Below are 17668 nucleotides of genomic sequence, written 5' to 3'. Positions count from 1 at the left end.
ACTTTACACTGTTTATACCACACATTTCCTCCATTCTTGCTGACTCTGTTAGTTCAAAACAATTCTATAAAATAAAGATAATCCAAATTCAACATATAGCTAGCTAGTGAAGCAAGCCAGGTAAAGATGATAACGTTCACACTGAAATCAGTGAGCACGATCAAAACAACCTACCAACGATTCAGGTGTGGTGGCACGCATCTTTAATCCTAGGACTTTGGAAGGAAAAAAGTCCTAGGATTTTTTTGAGGCCAGCCTGGTTTAGCCTACAGTCTATACAACAAACTGTAGGCCAAGCAGGTCAGCATAATAATTGTGTCTTAGCCAGGCAGTGGGGGTGCCCGCCTTTAATCCCAAATTCAGAAGGCCAGGGCAGGGGTATCTCTTTGACTGTAGCCAGTCTAGTCTACAGAGCTAGTTCTAGGACAGACAGGACTAGACAGACACAGAGAAACCCTATCTTAAAAAACAACAACAACAAAAAAGAGTGTCTTGAAACAGAAATACTGCAAAGTATCAGCAATCTGTACAAAAACCAAAAAAAAACCTAAAAAGAAAAAAGAAGATAAGACCACAAAAGAAAATGTTAATTCTGAACATAACCTATATCACAAATAAAGCTTTTTATTAAATAAATGTATTTTCAAAGGAAGTGAAAACTGCCCCTTAGAGAATCTTAATTGTGGATGGTCTTCCAAAGGGCCACTAAAAAACAGACACACAGGACTGAGTCCAGAACAGGGCTGAGATAACAAGCTCCACGGGAGCGGGAGCAGAGGCAGGACTGAGGCAGCCATGAGGCCAGAGCAGACCTGAGACAGCGAACTCCACAGGAGCAGGTACAGATGAGCAACAGTTGAGAGAGTGGGCCTGAGCCAGAGACCACTGCGGGTCTGGGCATGAATCTGGGACCTCTGAGGGAGTAGGCCTGAGCCAGGACCTCTTAAGGAAATGCTCAACATCCTTAGTCATCAGAGAAATGAAAGTCAAAACAACTCTGAGATCCTATGTTACACCTGTAAGAATGGCCAAGATCAAAAACACTGATGATAACTTATGCAGGAGAGGTTGTGGGGAAAAGGGAACACTCCTGCATTGCTGGTGGGAATACAAGCTGGTACAACCCCTTTGGATGTCAGTGTGGCAATTTCTCAGAAAATTAGGAAACAACCTTTCTCAAGACCCAGCAATACCACTTTTGGGTATATATCCAAAGGATACTCAATTGTGTCACAAGGACATGTGCTCAACCATGTTCATAGCAGCTTTGTTTGTCATAGCCAGAACCTGGAAACAACCTTAATGTCCCTCGATCGAAGATTGGATAGGAAAAATGTGGTACATTTACACAATGAAGTACTACACAGCAGAAAAAAATAACGACAACTTGAATTTTGTGGGCAGATGAATGGAGCTAGAAAACATCATTTTGAGTGAGGTAACCCAGAAAGACAATTATCACATGTACTCACTCATAGGTAGTTTTTAAACATAAAGCAAAGAAAACCAGCCCACAAATCACAATCCCAGAGAACCTAGACAAGAATGAGGACCCTAAGAGAGACATACATAGATCTAATCTACATGGGAAGTAGAAAAAGACAAGATCTCCTGAGTAAATTGGGAACACAGGGACCTTGGGAGAGGGTTGAACAGGAGGGGAGAGGTAGGTAGAGGAGCAGAGAAAAATGTAGAGCTCAATAAAAATCAATTAAAAAAAACCACAGAGGGGCTGGAGAGATGGCTCAGTGGTTAAGAGCTCTACTTGCTCTTCTAAAGGTCCTGAGTTCAATTCACAGCAACCACATGGTGGCTCACAACATCTGTAATGAGATCTGGTGCCCTCTTCTGGCCTGCAGGCACACATGCAGAATACTAAGAATACTTTATACATAATAAATAAATCTTAAAAAAAAACCAGATACACAGATTACAACATGTATTAAATGTATCTCAGCTGGTAAGCTGAGCTCAGTGGTGTGCACCTGGGAGACTGAGGCAAGAGGACTTCTGGAATCCAGTGGGCAACATGGCAAGAACTCACCTCAACAGGGTGTTAAGGAGAACATCATTGAAAAAAAAAATTTGGTCCAAAACTGGCTGTGGTAGCACTCGCCTCTAATCCCAATACTCAGGAGGTAAAGGAAAGTGGACTTCTAATTGAGGCCAATCTAGTCTATATAGCCACGAACTATACAGAGAACTTGTCTCTAAAAAGCAAAAAGAAGCTGGATGGTGGTGGTGCATGCATTTAATTCCAGCACTCAAGAGGCAGAGGCAGCCGGATCTAAGTGACTTCGGGGCCAGCCTGGTCTACAAGAGCTAATTCCAGGACAGGATCCAAAGCTACAGAGAAACCAGGTCTTGGAAAAAAAGAGAAAGAGAGAGACATAGTTCTTCATAGGCTCCTTGGAAAAGGGGGCAGCGATAATGATCTTTTAAAAAAGGGAGGAAAGGTCACAGAGAAACACTGATTTTTACCCCCTTAGTTTTAAGGACAGAAAACAAACACAGAAGCCATACTAACTAGGTCCACTACCTCAAAGCTGTTCTTTCAAAAAGAATTATGAGTGGAATTATAGTTAATACTAGCAATGAGTAAACAACCTGAGTAAAAAGAGTTATAAAAATCAAGTATCTGAGACTAAAAACAGGCATGTACATCTTACACGAATTCTTCAAACAGTTTACACTTTTGATGTGTGCTTAAAATAGTCTTTTCCTAGTAGATTACTAGAACATATAAAACTCACTGAATACGCTGAGAATTTGGTAGAGAGTTTATCTAGAATACAAGGCCCTGTATTTTACCCCAATATGAAAAACAAAGGAAAACAAAAGACACAAGAGCTCTTTGAAGAAAGTTCTAACTACCAGACCACTGCCAATCGCAGCATTTTGCACACAACTCCCCAGAAAAATCAAGCAGTACTTTATGAGGACTCTGGCAAACAAAATGTTCACAAATATTTGAACTATTATACTTGTCATTAAAATTAACTTTGTACACCTTAAACAATGTTGAATGCCTGAAAACATCATGTATGGATAAAGCTAAAACATGCTTCATTTACTGGTTTAAATATTTCTAATATATCCTAAAAGATTCAAGCTTCTTTTTTAAACAATTTGCTCAATCTTATTTTTATTTTCATTTTTAAGCAAGAAAGAGGCACTCAAAACCTAAGAATAATTTTGTTGTTGCTCTTTTGGAAACAAGTCTCATTCTGTGCCCCAGGATGGTCTGGCCATGCTGCCTCATGTAGCTCTGGTATTAGAGGCATGGTGTTACACTCCAACTGCCAGAGTCATCCTCCAACTCAGCAAAGCTTTGACTATCACAAAGAAATCACCAATCTCTGTTTGCACACGACTCTCCCACCTTTGAAACCTACCTCAACAAAACAGTTCCTTCAGACAAATGAGGCTCACATACACTTTTTCAGCTATTGGTGAAGTAATACAGACAAAATGGAAACCACTTTGTCTATACTAAATATCTCATATCATGTACCATGACATGAGACCATCTTTCCTTCTGCTTACCTGAGAATTTTTAAACATTTCCAATCATATGAGTCAGGAGAATGATGTGTGGTATAGTCAGTGTAACTTTAAGAGAGCCAAACCTGCATTTTATATGTACCAAAATTGGAAGTGTTTGTATTGGTTCCTAAAGTCAGGGTTGGTTTGTTACCGAAGAGCCCGCCACTGGTTGTACCAAAGGAAGGAGCACTGGTTGTGCTGGTTCCAAAAGTTGTAAGCTTGTTATTGCCAAACAGGGTCTAAAAAGAAAATAATACAGAAAAATTAATATAAAGATACAACAAAGCAAAAGTAAGCAGGCCAAAGAGAAGCTCAACAATTAAGAGCAGGTACTGTTCTTACCAGGACCTGAGCTCGATTCCCAGCACCCACATCAGGTGTCTACAACCACCTGTCACTCAAGCTCTAGGGGTATCTTACAACTCTTCAGACACCTATACTCATGTATACACACACAATTTAAAATGATAAAAATTAAAATAACAAGGGCTGGAGAGATGACGCAGTAGTTAAGAGCACTAACTACTCTTGTAAGTTCAGTTTTTAGCACCTGTATCTGGTGGCTCAAAACTACCTGTAATCTAGTTTCACAGGATCCTATACTTTTGACCTCCACAGGTAACTCATTCAGACGTACATACCCACATGCCAACACACAATACACATAATTTACAGTAATGAGAGAAAGGATACAAATAAGTTACTCTAAATATTATGTGTATAATGGAAGAAAGTTTTAACTTATGAAAAGTTATGGCAGATAAATCAGAAGATAATCTGAGCAAGATTATAAGCACAAGGCTAACACAAAAAAATCAATACCTTAGCAAACAGTATTTCAGTGAGTCAAAGAAAAAAAATAACATGAAAATCAAATGTTTTCATTGGCCAGGTAGGGAAGTACAGGCCTGTGAAACCAGCATTTGGAAAACTGAGCCAGGAGGAAGACCAGGCTTCTTTAGGAGACAAGAGAGAGGGAAAAGTAAAGAGGGAGAGAGAAAAAGTGTGAAGAGAGAAAATACTTTGTAGTACTGGGAACTGAACCCAAGGCCTTGTGTATGAACTCAGCATTCTAATACTGAGATACATCTTCATCTCCTAATTTGCTTGAGGCTGGCCTTGAACTCTCTGTAGCCAAGGCTGGACTCAAACTTTCAATCTTGTCTCAGCTATGTCTGATAACTTATTCAATAAGGTAAATAACTGAGTTACACCTCCCACAGCATGAGAATCTCTATAATTCTAGCAACTTGATCAACAAGCATCTAATTTCCAAATACCATACTAGTTTATCCCTCAAAACACAAAAAAAGAAAACTAGGAGATAAGAATGGTCTGATTTGGGCTAGAGATGGTGGCACAAGCCTTAAACCTCCTACTTGGCAAGTAGGAGGAAGCAGATCTCTCTAAGTTTGAGGCCACCCTGATCTTTATAGGAAGGTTCATGTTTTTCAGCGCTACATAGTAAATTCTGTCTCGAAAAATAAACAAACGAATGAATAAATAAATAAATATATGTATCTGAAGCCAGGAGAAGGTCGAGCATAGCTTTTTAACACAAGATGCAAAGATAGGTGGGGATATCTGTTCTATACAGACTTCAAGGCCAGTCTGGTCTACAGTTAAGAGTTCCAGAACAGGCTCCAAAGCTCTGGAGAAACTCTATCTTGAAAAAACAAACAAACAAAAACATGAAAAACTGATTTAAATCATCTAAATTAATAGTACATAATAAACTATCCCAATGGATTCAACAACGTAAATAAAATCGGAAACTTCAAAGGGAGCCTGCAGTTGCAAAAGATATTAAGTATAAAACAAACACAAAAAAGACTTTATGTTGTATATAATAAAAACAAGCAGGGTGTGGTGGTGGCACAAGCCTTTAATCCCAGCACTCAAGAGGCAGAGAGGCAGGTTAATCTTTATGAGTTCAAGGTCAGCCTGGTCTCCAGAGTGAATTTCAAGACAGTAAGAGTTACATGAAGAAACCCTGTCTCGGAAAAACAAAACCATAAAAAGAGCAGCTTTACTCCCTATTTAAAAATTAAAATTAAACTAGCAAACTATAACTATTTCTTTCTCTTTTTTTTAATGTGTATGGATGTTTTGCCTACATATATGTCTGTGTACCATGTGTATCCCTACTGACTACAGAAGCCAGAAGCAAGCTGCCACGTGGGTTCTAGAATTCATATCCAGGTCCTCAGTTAGAGTAGCCAGTGCTCTTAACCACTGAGCCATCTATCTCTCCAGCAAGTAACAGTACTTTCAAAGAGAAATAAAGTACACACCACTGAGATAAGGCAGGAACTAATGAGGTAGTCCTTAGTTACTACAGTGCTTTTCTGGAATGCATGAAGCCTACGGTTTTCATCTCCAAAACTTCATGAAACCAGGTATGACGGAAAATATTTGGGATCCTAGTATCTGGGAACTGAAAACATGAAAACTAGTAGTTTGGGCAAACTGCTCATGAGTAGTACATGCTTGAGTCCTAGCACTAAAAAAGTAGCAGCAGGAGCTGTTCAAGGTTATCCTTGGCTACACAGAAGGCTCAGCCACTCTGAGCTACTTGAGACCCTGAAAGAAAGACCAAGACATGAATAGGCAAAATGGCTAGTAGGTAAAGGGCCTTGGCATCAAGCCTGATCTAGGTTTGATCCTTGGAACCCATGCAGCAAGAGAGACTGGACTCCCAACAAGTAGTTTTTCACTCTCTCTCCCCTCTCCTCTCCCAACCCCTTTTGGATTTTCAAGACAGTGCTTCTCTATGTAACAGCTCTGGCTGTCCTGGAACTCATTCTGCAGACCAGGATATCCTCGAACTCAGAGATCCGCCTGCCTTTGCCTCACAAGTGCTAAGATCAAAGGTGTTTGTTTGTTTGCTGCCACCACCCCATGGCTTCCACAGTGGTTTCTGATAGCCATGTATGCAGTGTGGCTGAGGCACATGTACATAAAAAAATAAAAATAAAAACTTACAAATAAAGAGGGAAAATGAAAAAAATAGATATTAAATTCTCAGAAGTCAATAATCTGTTTTATACATTCATTAAAAACTTCAAATTACAGTCAACTGTCCACACCTACCGAACCAACTGCACCAAATCCAGTACTGGGCTGCCCAAAGAGACCTGTTCCTGTTCCAAATGCTGTCCCAGTGCTGGTGTTTGTAGCTGTCCCAAAAAGACCTCCTGGCTGTGAGGCTTGGGTTACTCCAAATAGGCCCTGGAAGGGGTAATCTAGATTAAAATGAAGTTCGTAATAGCTTTCTTTAAAGTCCTAGAAAAGTGGTTTATAAAAGAATGTGTGATAAACACAAAATTATTGGAATATTTCTTTGCGACAACTCTGAAAAGCAAGAATAAGCTATCCTTCCCAAAACAGCATAAAGAGCTATTACTGTAAATTCATCTCTATAACCTAAGTTCCTGTTCCCAGAATAATGAACTTCAGATGCTGGGCATGTACTAAGACTTTCTATGAATTGGTTTGCTCTAAGAGAGTCCAGGATAATCTAAGCAATATAACAAGACTATGCTATCAAAACAACAAGAAAATCTAATTTTCTTCTAATACTTTATAAACTGGACATAATTCATACCTATAATCCCATCATGTATGAGGCTGAAGGAAGAGGACCATGAGTTTCAGGTGAGCCTGAACACAGTGAGACCTTGGGTCATAAACAAAACACAACCACAAGATTTGTAATTCTAAGTATTTTATCTACTTAATAAACTCTGGCTATTAATAATAAGGGATTTTTAAAAAAGATTTGTTTGTTTGTTTATTATGTATACAGTGTTCTGCCTACATGTATGCCTGCACACCAGAAGAGAGCACCAGATCTCACTATAGATGGTAAGCCACCATGTGGTTGTTGGGAATTAAATTCAGGACTTCTGGAAGAGCAGACAGTTAGTGCTCTTAACCACTGAGCCATTTCTCCAGCCATTCTCCAGATGGATAATCAGTTGTAGTACTCTTGTTGAAAAATAAAACATCAGCTGTTCTTAAATGTGAGAATTCCTTTCATTATTCTCAATTATATTCATACACCTCATTTAATTTTTGAGATTAATCTTATACACTCTTGATTGGCCTTGAACTGGATACATAATCAATGCTATCCTTGAACTCTGGAGCCTCTTTCCAAGCACTGAGATTACAGGATGCCCAGTTCTAGTTTTGTCTTTATAATGTGAGTAACCAGTCTGTACTTACAATAGTTTTAACAATTTCATCTACAAAGACAAGATATTTCGATGATACATACACTCCCCTTTCTCATTATCTCCCTCCAACTCCCTCTGGAACAATCATCAATGTCACAAGCCTCAAGATAGCAACCTGCAGCTCACTAAGCTCTTAGTGTTAAGAAAACTATGGTCAGAAAGAATAAATGACTCATTCAACAAACCTTCAATAAGCAGAGTATAGATCAAGACAAAATCTAGGATTCATTATCGACAGATTTCTTGTCCCCTGCCCCCCTCCAGCTCTAAAGAACTGCTGTGGAGATAGCACTTACAAGGTGAACAGGATTACTAGCCTATTACTTAGATTAATAAGTAAGATCGGCGTTAACCAAGGCCTTACCATAGTATTGGTGCTTGGCTGTCCAAGGGTACTAGTATTACCAAAGGAAAATCCAGTATTTGGGGTGGTTGTAGCCTGGCCAAATGGTTTGCTGAAGAGACTGGTAGTCTGTTGATTCTGTTGGCCAAAGAGACCACCTGGATTTGTTCCAAATCCAGTTGTGCCTTTCAGGAAAAAGAAACAAACAAACAAACAAAAAACGAATAAAAAAATGGAACTCTCAAATGAGTAATTCAGGAATCATCTGAGCTTTAATTATTGCTGTCTAAATTAGTCTATATTCATTCCTTACCAAATAGCCTTCGTTTTTTATCTTCAGTTGGCTCTACTTCATATTATATTAAAACTTTCCTTTCTATAATACCTCAATCAAGAATTCTAGTAAGACTAAACCCAACTTTGTAAACCCAACTTTTCTTCTTTTTGATAAGGAAAAATAATCTATGTTTAAATTAATCTTGAGAGAATGAGGCTTTTTCTTCCCATCAATACATTCGGCCTAGTTGTTTATATATAGCACTGTGTTCACTGAGCATAGTGGCAAACCCTTTTAATCCCAGCTCTCAGGAGACAGAGACACAGGCAAAGGCAGTGTCTCTGTGATTTCAAGGCCAGCGTGGACTACACAGTGAGTTCCAGGATAGCCAAGTATACAAAGAGAAACCTGTTTCCAAAAAAAAAAAAAAAAAACCCAAAACAAAACAAAAAGAATAAATCTGGCCAGGCAGTGGTGGCGCACACCTTTAATCCCAGCACTCGGGAGGCAGAGGCAAGTGGATCTCTGTGAGTTCGAGGTCAGTCTGGTCTTCAAGACAGGCTCCAAAGCTACAGAGAAACCCTGTCTCAAAAAACCAAAGGGTGAGAAAACAAAAGAATAAATCTGTTCTGTTAAATCAGAAATATTAAGGCTAAAAAGAACTTTAGATGTAAATTAGATAAATACAATATTTGTGTATACTTATCTGTAGAAAGCTATGGAAATGTAACTTTTGTTTTTACAGAGATAAACTTGTGGCTAAGAGAAAAATCCTGGCAAGAAGAGATCTGTGATTTGCTTTAGTTACTAACAGAGTGACCTCATCCTTGGTTATGTAGCTAAGGATAATCTTGAATTCTTGATCTCCACCTCCTAAATTATGTAATTAACAAGCATGAACTACCCAGATAGCTATAATATACACTTTGTATTGTAACTTTTGCAAAAGTAGTTATTTTTATCAAGTAACTTAGTCATTACCCTAAATGCTTTTACATCATCTACTGAATCAACCCAGTTACCTAATCAGGGTTTAGAATCTGATTCATGGACTGCTAGGGACTGAGAACAGGGCCTTATATACGCTTGAGATACACTAGCAATGTCAGCCCTTTCATGTACAAAGTACTACAGCTTTTGGCTTTTTTGTTTTTCGAGACAGGATTCCTGTATGGGCCCAGCTGTCCCACAACTTGCTCTACAGACCAAGTTGGCCTAGAACTCAGGGCTATCTGCCTCAGTCTCTAAGTGCGGGGATCACAGGTGGGCACCACGTGCCCAGCACTTGATGTACTACTTTGTAGTATTTTGAACATAACAGCAGTCCTCAGAATGATCCTCCATGCACAATCAAATGACTTCTCTTTCAAAATAAACCTTAAATGTTTCCCAAGCAAATAAAAAGTCATGTCTTGTAGGATGAGGCACACAAGCCTACAAGTTCAGCATTTGGGAGGCAGAGGCAGGAATGCCTTAAATCCTATGGAGCAAGTTCCAGACCAGCCAAGTTTACACAGCAAGACTGTCTCAAAAAAGCCAAGCTCTGATCCATTCACACAGCCCTATTGTGTACCTAGAATTCTACAACACTCTCACCTCTTTGGTAAAAACTTTTTGAGTTTTGCTGGGCCTGGTAGCTCATGCCTGTAATCCCAGTTATTTTAAGGGCTTTGAGGTCAAGTTAGAGTGAGACCCTGCTTCAAAAGAAGCCTCTAAAACCTCAGTTTTGAGGTTCATAGCTTCAAGTTAGGAGAGTTTTCCTAAAAATACATATAACTAGTTCTTTTCCTTCTTTGGGTAGGTTATTACTCGACTATTACCCACTGAAATAAGGATTCCTTAGCCACTTTCACTTTTTTTGTTTGCTTGTTTTTCTGTGCAGCATTGGAGTCTGTCCTGGAACTCACTCTGTAGACCAGACTGTCTCTGCCTCCTGAGTGCTGAGATTCTATTTTTTCCATGACTAATGAAGTGAGTTATGATTTACTTGCATTTGACCATTCTTTTTTATGATACAATAAAGTGCTTACTAGTTCCAAAGGCAGTTTTATTCTGACCATATGAAAAGCCTGAATTAGTGGTGGAGGAGCTGAAGAGTCCTGTTGCACTGGAAGTTGCTGGAGAAGACCCAAATAAGCCAGCTGTGGTACCTGCTCCCACTTGGTTCTGTGGGCCTTTCCGGTTAGCCTGATAATCCTCCAAACGAAGTTCCTGAAGGATAAACACCAAACTTAACATATGGCAAAAAAAATACAGAGTAACATCACTAATAAAGGGTAATATTGAAGTATAAAGTAAGTATCCATCTATATAAAACTCAAAAGATCAGCAAAGATAGCAATTAAGGGCCAGGCAGCAGTGGCACATGCCTTTAATCCCAGCACTTGGGGGCAGAGGCAAGTGATCTCTGTGAGTTCGAGATCAGCCTGGTCTCCAAGAGCTAGTTCCAGGACAGGCTCCAAAGCTGCAGAGAAACCCTGTCTTGAAAAACCAAAAGAGTATTATGACTAGTGGCAGAAACAGGGTATTGGGATGTTAGCTACTGCTTCTTTTGCTATTCATTATTTTTTATTTCTACACTGTCACTTGATCCTTCCACTTAATAAAAATCTTATTAAGCCAAATAATTAGGATTTTGAATAAATTTACTAAAAAACTCAGGTATGCACACATACGTATTCTCACTGCAACGTAAATATCTAACCAGGCCAGGCGGTGATGGCGCATGCCTTTAATCCCAGCACTCAGGAAGCAGAGACAGGCAGATCTCTGTAAGTTCAAGGCCAGCCTGGTCAACAGAGAGAGTTCCAGGACAGGCTCCAAAGCCTGTCTCGAAAAACCAAAAGGAACAACGACAACAAAAAAAAAACTAACCAGAATAGACTACAAGACAGAAGACCTGTATATATGCAGAGAATATCTGAGCCTAAAATAAAGATATTCATAATAATACATAATCTTGAAAAATACCTTGATTAATAAAAAGCTTTTACTCACAATCAATTTGAACCACAAAAATATTAAAAAGAATCACATATATTTGAAGTCGTTTTTATATATTATCAAAGTATTAAGCTCTTTTTTTGAACTTCATTTTACTGACCTCTAGTGACTTGCTTTCATATTCTTTCATAGCAGTAATACACTGATGCTTGGTACTGATGTTAGTGCTAACTCCAGCTTTGACCATAGTATCTGTACCAGTGGGAGGCTGCAAAGGAAAACAAAGGATATTTCTAAGTTCAAGCTTTTTTCTCTAAGTCCAAATTTCTAAATCCAACTCTCACAGACACATTTTTTACACCCATTGAACTTTAAAACAATACCCTAATTCTTTTTATGTAACAAGACAGGGCCAAGGGCTGGATACTCTCCGTGGTGAATGCCTGCCTAACATTCACAAAGGCATGGGTTTAAATCCCCATGAAACACCCCTGCCCATCCACTTAAAAAACACTATTTAGGAGGGCATGATGGCCCATACCTACTACCCCAGAACTCCAGAGGAAGTCGTGAATACTAAACCAACTTGAGTGGGCTAGACAGTGACATCTTGTCTTAAACAAACTAAAAGATGGAGCTAGGCACAGTGAAACAAATCTATAGTCTGAAATATTTTGGAAGTTGAAGCAGAATCATTATTTGAGACCAGGAATTCAAGACCAGCCTGGGCATCACAGTAGACCCTCATGGCAAAACCAAACTGTTTTCAAGGATGCTTGATTAAAATACAGGGCAACATTTCTGACCTTTCCCCTACATCACAGTTATCTGAATAAACTAATCTTCATTTTTAAATATTAATTTTTATCATATTTTAATTAGGTCTAGCTGTGTGTGTCTGCATGTAGATATGTACATGTCAGTGCACAGAGGCCAAAGACATTGTTAAGAGTAACAGACAGTGGTAAGTCAATCGATACAGTTACTGGAAAGTCCCCAATTCCAGCCCTCTGAAAGATTATCAAGTACTCCCCCCCCCCTTTTAAAAAGATTTATTTATTTATTATGTATACAGTATTTTCAGTACTCTGCCTGCAGGCCAGAAGAGGGCACCAGATCTCATTACAGATGGTTGTGAGCCACCATGTGGTTGCTGGGAATTGAACTCAGGACCTTTGGAAGAGCAAGCAGAACTCTTAACCACTGAGCCATCTCTCCAGCCCAAGAACTCTTAACTACTAAGTCATCTCTCCAGTCCTGAATAAATCAATCTTGGTAACAAATTTACCACAAACTTAAGTATTAGTATCTCAACTCAATATCCAATTACATGACAAAATACAGATAATATATTCTTATAGATGGTTTTGCCCAATTTGCCCTCCCAAAAAAGTATATATATTTAAATCTTTAAGCAGTATCATCTGTCCTTCAATTTCTCCTTTTCATTTTCCATTCATTTAATTCATTTTGAGACAGGGTCTCTATGTAACTCTGGCTGTCCTGGAACTCTATGTTAACCAGACTGAACTTGAACTTGAAACAACTCTACCTCCTGAGTGCTAGGATTAATGGTGTGAGTCACTACACCCAGCTTTATTTTCTGCCACAATATTCTACGTAGTTCACACAAGCCTTTGAAGTCCATGGTTCAATATAAGGCCCATAGCTCAGTGACTCTCCCATCCACTGTATTGTCCCATTTTTCCATTCCATCCAAGGTTTTATTGTTTCATAGATAAAGACTATTGATAGACTGTTCTATATATCTCTATGAAGAAGTCTTACTTTCAGTAGTAAATGGGCTGTCCATTATCCTTTATTTCTTATAAACAGATGGCTACGCCAATTCTGCCTTAGAACAGAAAATATTGACAGACACTTGTTATCCTAGCACTAAAAAGTCAAAGCAAGATCGCTGAGTTCAAGGCAAGTCTGAGCTAGTTAGTACAAAGTCAGCCTGGATTACACAACAAGACCTTGTCTCAGAAATTCTGCTTTATATGTGCTACCATAATCAACACTGAACACAAATTTGACTGAAGTGAGCATAATTCTAATATACATCATGACAGAGATGATGTTTCACACTGAAGATGAATTTCAGCTCACTGGTAGACTGCTCATTTACCATGCATGAGACTTTAGCTTAATGATCACCAAGGCAACAAAGAGGGAAAATTAGATTTTGTTTGTTATTTTTTTAAGACTGGGTTTCTCTGTGTAACAGCCCTGGTTGTCCTGGAACTCACTTTGTAGAATAAACTGGACTTGAACTCACAGAAATACACCTCCATCTGCCTCCCAAGTGTTGGGAATAAAGGTGCTACCGTGTCTGGCCGGAAAATTAGATTCATGTATTCTTGTATACTATAAAATCATCATGTATACTATTTCTTGTATACTATGAAATCATCATGAGTAATATTTTTACTATTTATTCTGTTTGCCTGCATCGGGGACAGAGGACAACTTGCAGTTTTTTTCTTTACTATCAAGTTCCAAAGATCAAACTCAGTTATTTGGCTTAACAGCAAGTGCCTTTACCCACTAAACCATCTCACTAACCCTTTAATCTCAGCACTTGGGAAGCAGAGGCAGGCAGATCTCAGTGAGTGTGAGACCAGACTGGTCTACAAAATGAGTTCCAGTACAGCCAGGACTGTTATATAGAGAAACCCTATCTCAAAAAACCAAACAGACAAAGCAAACCTAGTATTGAGACAGGGTCTTACCATACAACCCTAGCAGGTCTAGAATATGCTATGTAGAATAGGTTGGCCTCAAATTCACAGAGCTATGCCTGCCTTTTCCTCCCAAGTTCTGTTATTTTAAAGGCATTTGCCACCATGGCCAGCTGCAAACTGTTTTTACTATATTTCCAAAGAGCCAAACCAGGGAACGGAGAGATGGCTCTGCAAAACAAAACAAAACAAGAGTACTTGCTACTCTTGCAGAGGAACCAGATTCCTCTTTATTAGGTAATTCCACCAGAAAACACAGACTTTATTTATTTATTTTGGTTTTTTGAGGCATGGCTTCTCTGTATAACAGCTTTGACTGTCCTGGAACTCACTCTGTGGACCAGGCTGGCCTCGAATTTAGAGCTCTACCTGTCTCTAAAGTTGAACACACAGTCTATATTGCCCACTGACGGCTGCCCAAGGAGCTTGCCCAAATCATGCAGCCTGAACCTCAAGGATCTTTTTCCTTTTATGCACAAAACAGCATCCTGGTTGACACATTCCAGCTAGCAAGAACAATTATTGACAAATAAAAACTACAGTAGCAAGCAAAAAAAAAAAAAATTAGTTTAGTACATTTAAGAATTTTCCTGGTTTTCCTGGACCCTAATCTTTGATGGATTAGGTATTTGTTTCCGTTTCTGACCAATGATGGGATCTATGTGTTGGGTTCTGGGTCAGAATAGTGCCTCGAAAGTGCTGTTAATAATGCCAAGGTCTTGGGGCCTATTACACCAGCACCAGATGGAGGTTCCCAACCATCTGTTATTGCAATTCCAAGAAATCATGATACCCTCTTCTAGTTTCCCTGGGTACTGGCATGCACATGGCGTACATTCACATATTTAACAAATGTTCATATACACACAAAAAAAATAAGTCTTATTTTTTTAAAAAGCCAAACTATGATATATATTACTGGAGATAGAAGCAATCTGACAATACATTCTACAAAGAAATACACAAATAGGGAGAAAAAAACATTCTGGAAGAAAATACGTACATTAAATTTAATGGTAGTTCCTGTAGGTGCTGCTGTAAAACTACTTGGCCCAAAGAGGGAGCCAGATGTGCTACCAAAAGGGTTAGAGGTGGTGTTTGTAGTTCCAAAGAGTCCTCCACTACTAGTACTTGCTCCAAAATCTATAAATTAGAAAGAAAAGTAAGAATTAAATAGCAAACAATCTTTAACACACCTTGGAAGTAAGGCAGAGTAATGGCAGTTGCACTTTCATCCTGTCTAATATTCTTTATTTCTCCTGAACAAGTTCATTTATGCAATGTCTCACACCAACACTTGCTTCCAGGCTACAACTTTTCAAGATAAACTAATCCAAACCCAGGATTTAGCAACATATGCAGGAAGTTCTTATAAAGACAAGACAAAAAAGAAATTATTTTATCTCGTTTCTCCTTTTCTTACTAAGAATGAATGCTGAATAAAACTGTATTTCTAAAAACACCTCATAACAGACATTACAATAGCATAGTATGTTTATTTAGCTATAATTCATACACCCATATATATGAGAATATTCTGAATGTATGTCCTATAGAAGCAATCATAGACAGGTTAACATAAAATATGACTCCCCTAAAGAAATGTTAAATCAGAGGGCATTATTGGTCCTTTTACAGAAACTAATTCAGAAGCAGAACTGTAATCCAAACACTTGGGAGGCTACGTCAGGAATGCCTCCAGTTCAACACTAGCTTGGGCTAGTTACACACTGAGTTCCAGACTAGCCCAGGCTACAGAGTGAGAAGACACTTGTTTCAAAATGGAAAAAGAAACTAAATAGAAATAGCAGACTCTACCTAGCAGGGCATACTGGCCCATGCCTTTAATCTCAGAAGGGAGACAGAGGCACATGGATCTCTGTTTGAGGCCAGCCTGGTCTACCTGTCTCAAAAGGGGTAAAAGAAAAGAAATTAAAGTACCTTTCTTTCTTTTTTTTCCTAACGATTCCTTTATTTTATGTCCATTGGTGTTTTGCCTGCATGTATGTCTGGGTAAGACTGTTGGCTCCGCTGGAACTGGAGTTACACAGTTGTGAGCTGCCATGTTATGCTGGCAACTGAACCTGGGTTCTCTGTAATAGTCAATGCTCTTTCTCCAGCCCCAAGACTATGTTTCTTAAAATATGAGAAATCATACAGCGCCAGAAATGTCAGTAAACAAGAAAAATTTATCTGCCAATATTTAAAATTAAGTGATATACTAATAACCATTATGATCAATTTGACTTCTCATTGGCAAACTATCATTTCTAACTAACTCTAACCCTAAATATATGGTTTAAAGTTAGTTGGTTAGTTAGCCATTCAGGCTCTTGTATCATAAACAGCATCATCTTATAGGGCACATTAGAGGTTGCCTTAAAGTACTCTATAAAAACGTACTTCTTGGGGGCTGGAGAGATGGCTCAGTGGTTTAGGGGTACTGACTGTTCTTCCAGAGGACCCGGGTTCAGTTCCCAGCGCCCACATGGCAGCTCATGGCTGTCTGGGGATCCAGCTGCAGGGGATCTGGCACCTTCACACCAATGCACATGGAATGGAGTTGAATAAACCATAAAAATATTTAAAAAAAAAAACGTACTTCTTGGCCATATGGATTTGAAGAGTTAAAAAACATCTGCCATGAGCAAGGAATGGAGAGGTAATCAAAGCATATACGGTATTTCTCATTCCTGGTGCTCCAGTCTCTTTGTTATAAATTTGAGGCACAGGTAAGGAAGGACAGAGATGTCTTTATAGTACAACACTACTGACTATAGCACATTCTTGATATCCTGTCATCATAACTTCAATGATACTATCCAGACCTGGTTTTTCATCCTATGTCTGGGTGTTCACTATCAGACCCCCCACCACCCGTGGTTTTTTGAGACATAGTTTCTCTATGTATCCCTAGCTCTCCTGGAACTCACTCTGTAGACCAGGCTAGCCTTGAACTCTTGATTTTCTCTGTCAGGCACCTCTTTCTCTCTTGCATCCATTACAAATACTAGTGCTTTAAGTTCCTGTCTTTTAAGAGATGTATTTACACTGGGCAGTGGTGGCGCATGCCTTTAATCCCAGCCAGCACTTGGGAAGCAGAGCAGATCTCAGTGAATTCAAGGCCAGCCTTGTCTACAAATCGAGTTCCAGGAAACCCAGAACTGTTATACAGAAAAACCCTGTCTCGAAACCCCCCCCCAAAATAAATAAATAAAAAGGAGTGAGATATTTACTGCCATCTTTTCTAGCCTACAAAACTCAATACATTTTCAGGCTCTGACTACTTGGTGGAATAGGACATAAGTGAACATAGAGCAAAAGAAGAGAGAACACATTCAACAAACAAATCAAATATTAAACTATCAGAAGATATGGTGTCCTACTTACTCCCAAAGCCAGTTGGTTTATTTTGTGCAAATGCATTGTTCTGGGATGAGAAAAGACTGGTCCCTGTACTTGCAGTTCCAAACAAACTATTTGATGTTCCTGTTGATGTACCAAACCCAAAGCCAGTGCTTGTGGAAGTTGCCGGCTGGCTGAATGAATTGGTACCAAATAAACCTCCTGAAAA

The 17668-nt window shown here is 39.0% G+C and overlaps 1 protein-coding gene across 7 annotated transcripts in view; it reads right to left on the bottom strand.

The window, feature by feature from the left end:
- Positions 1 to 17668, bottom strand: part of Nup98 (nucleoporin 98 and 96 precursor) — a 96744-nt gene that overhangs the window by 63009 nt on the left and 16067 nt on the right. For 4 of the 7 annotated variants that reach the window (XM_087908636.1, XM_087908640.1, XM_087908642.1 and 1 more), the window contains exons 4-10: positions 17485 to 17661; positions 15098 to 15237; positions 11511 to 11618; positions 10438 to 10618; positions 8152 to 8315; positions 6640 to 6777; positions 3647 to 3785 (exon numbers count right to left, since the gene is read on the bottom strand). In XM_087908636.1, coding sequence (XP_087764762.1) covers positions 3647 to 3785; positions 6640 to 6777; positions 8152 to 8315; positions 10438 to 10618; positions 11511 to 11618; positions 15098 to 15237; positions 17485 to 17661 — 1047 coding nt within the window. The remainder of the gene's footprint in view (positions 1 to 3646; positions 3786 to 6639; positions 6778 to 8151; positions 8316 to 10437; positions 10619 to 11510; positions 11619 to 15097; positions 15238 to 17484; positions 17662 to 17668) is intronic. The other 3 variants (XM_087908638.1, XM_087908641.1, XM_087908639.1) reach the window with 2 other exon arrangements.

Source organism: Myodes glareolus, chromosome 7 (genome assembly GCF_982192425.1).
Source record: "Myodes glareolus chromosome 7, mMyoGla1.1, whole genome shotgun sequence".
In the NCBI taxonomy this organism is placed as follows: domain Eukaryota; kingdom Metazoa; phylum Chordata; class Mammalia; order Rodentia; family Cricetidae; genus Myodes; species Myodes glareolus.
The sequence above is the reverse complement of the archived record's forward strand: the minus strand, read 5'-3'. Positions and strand labels throughout refer to the sequence as shown.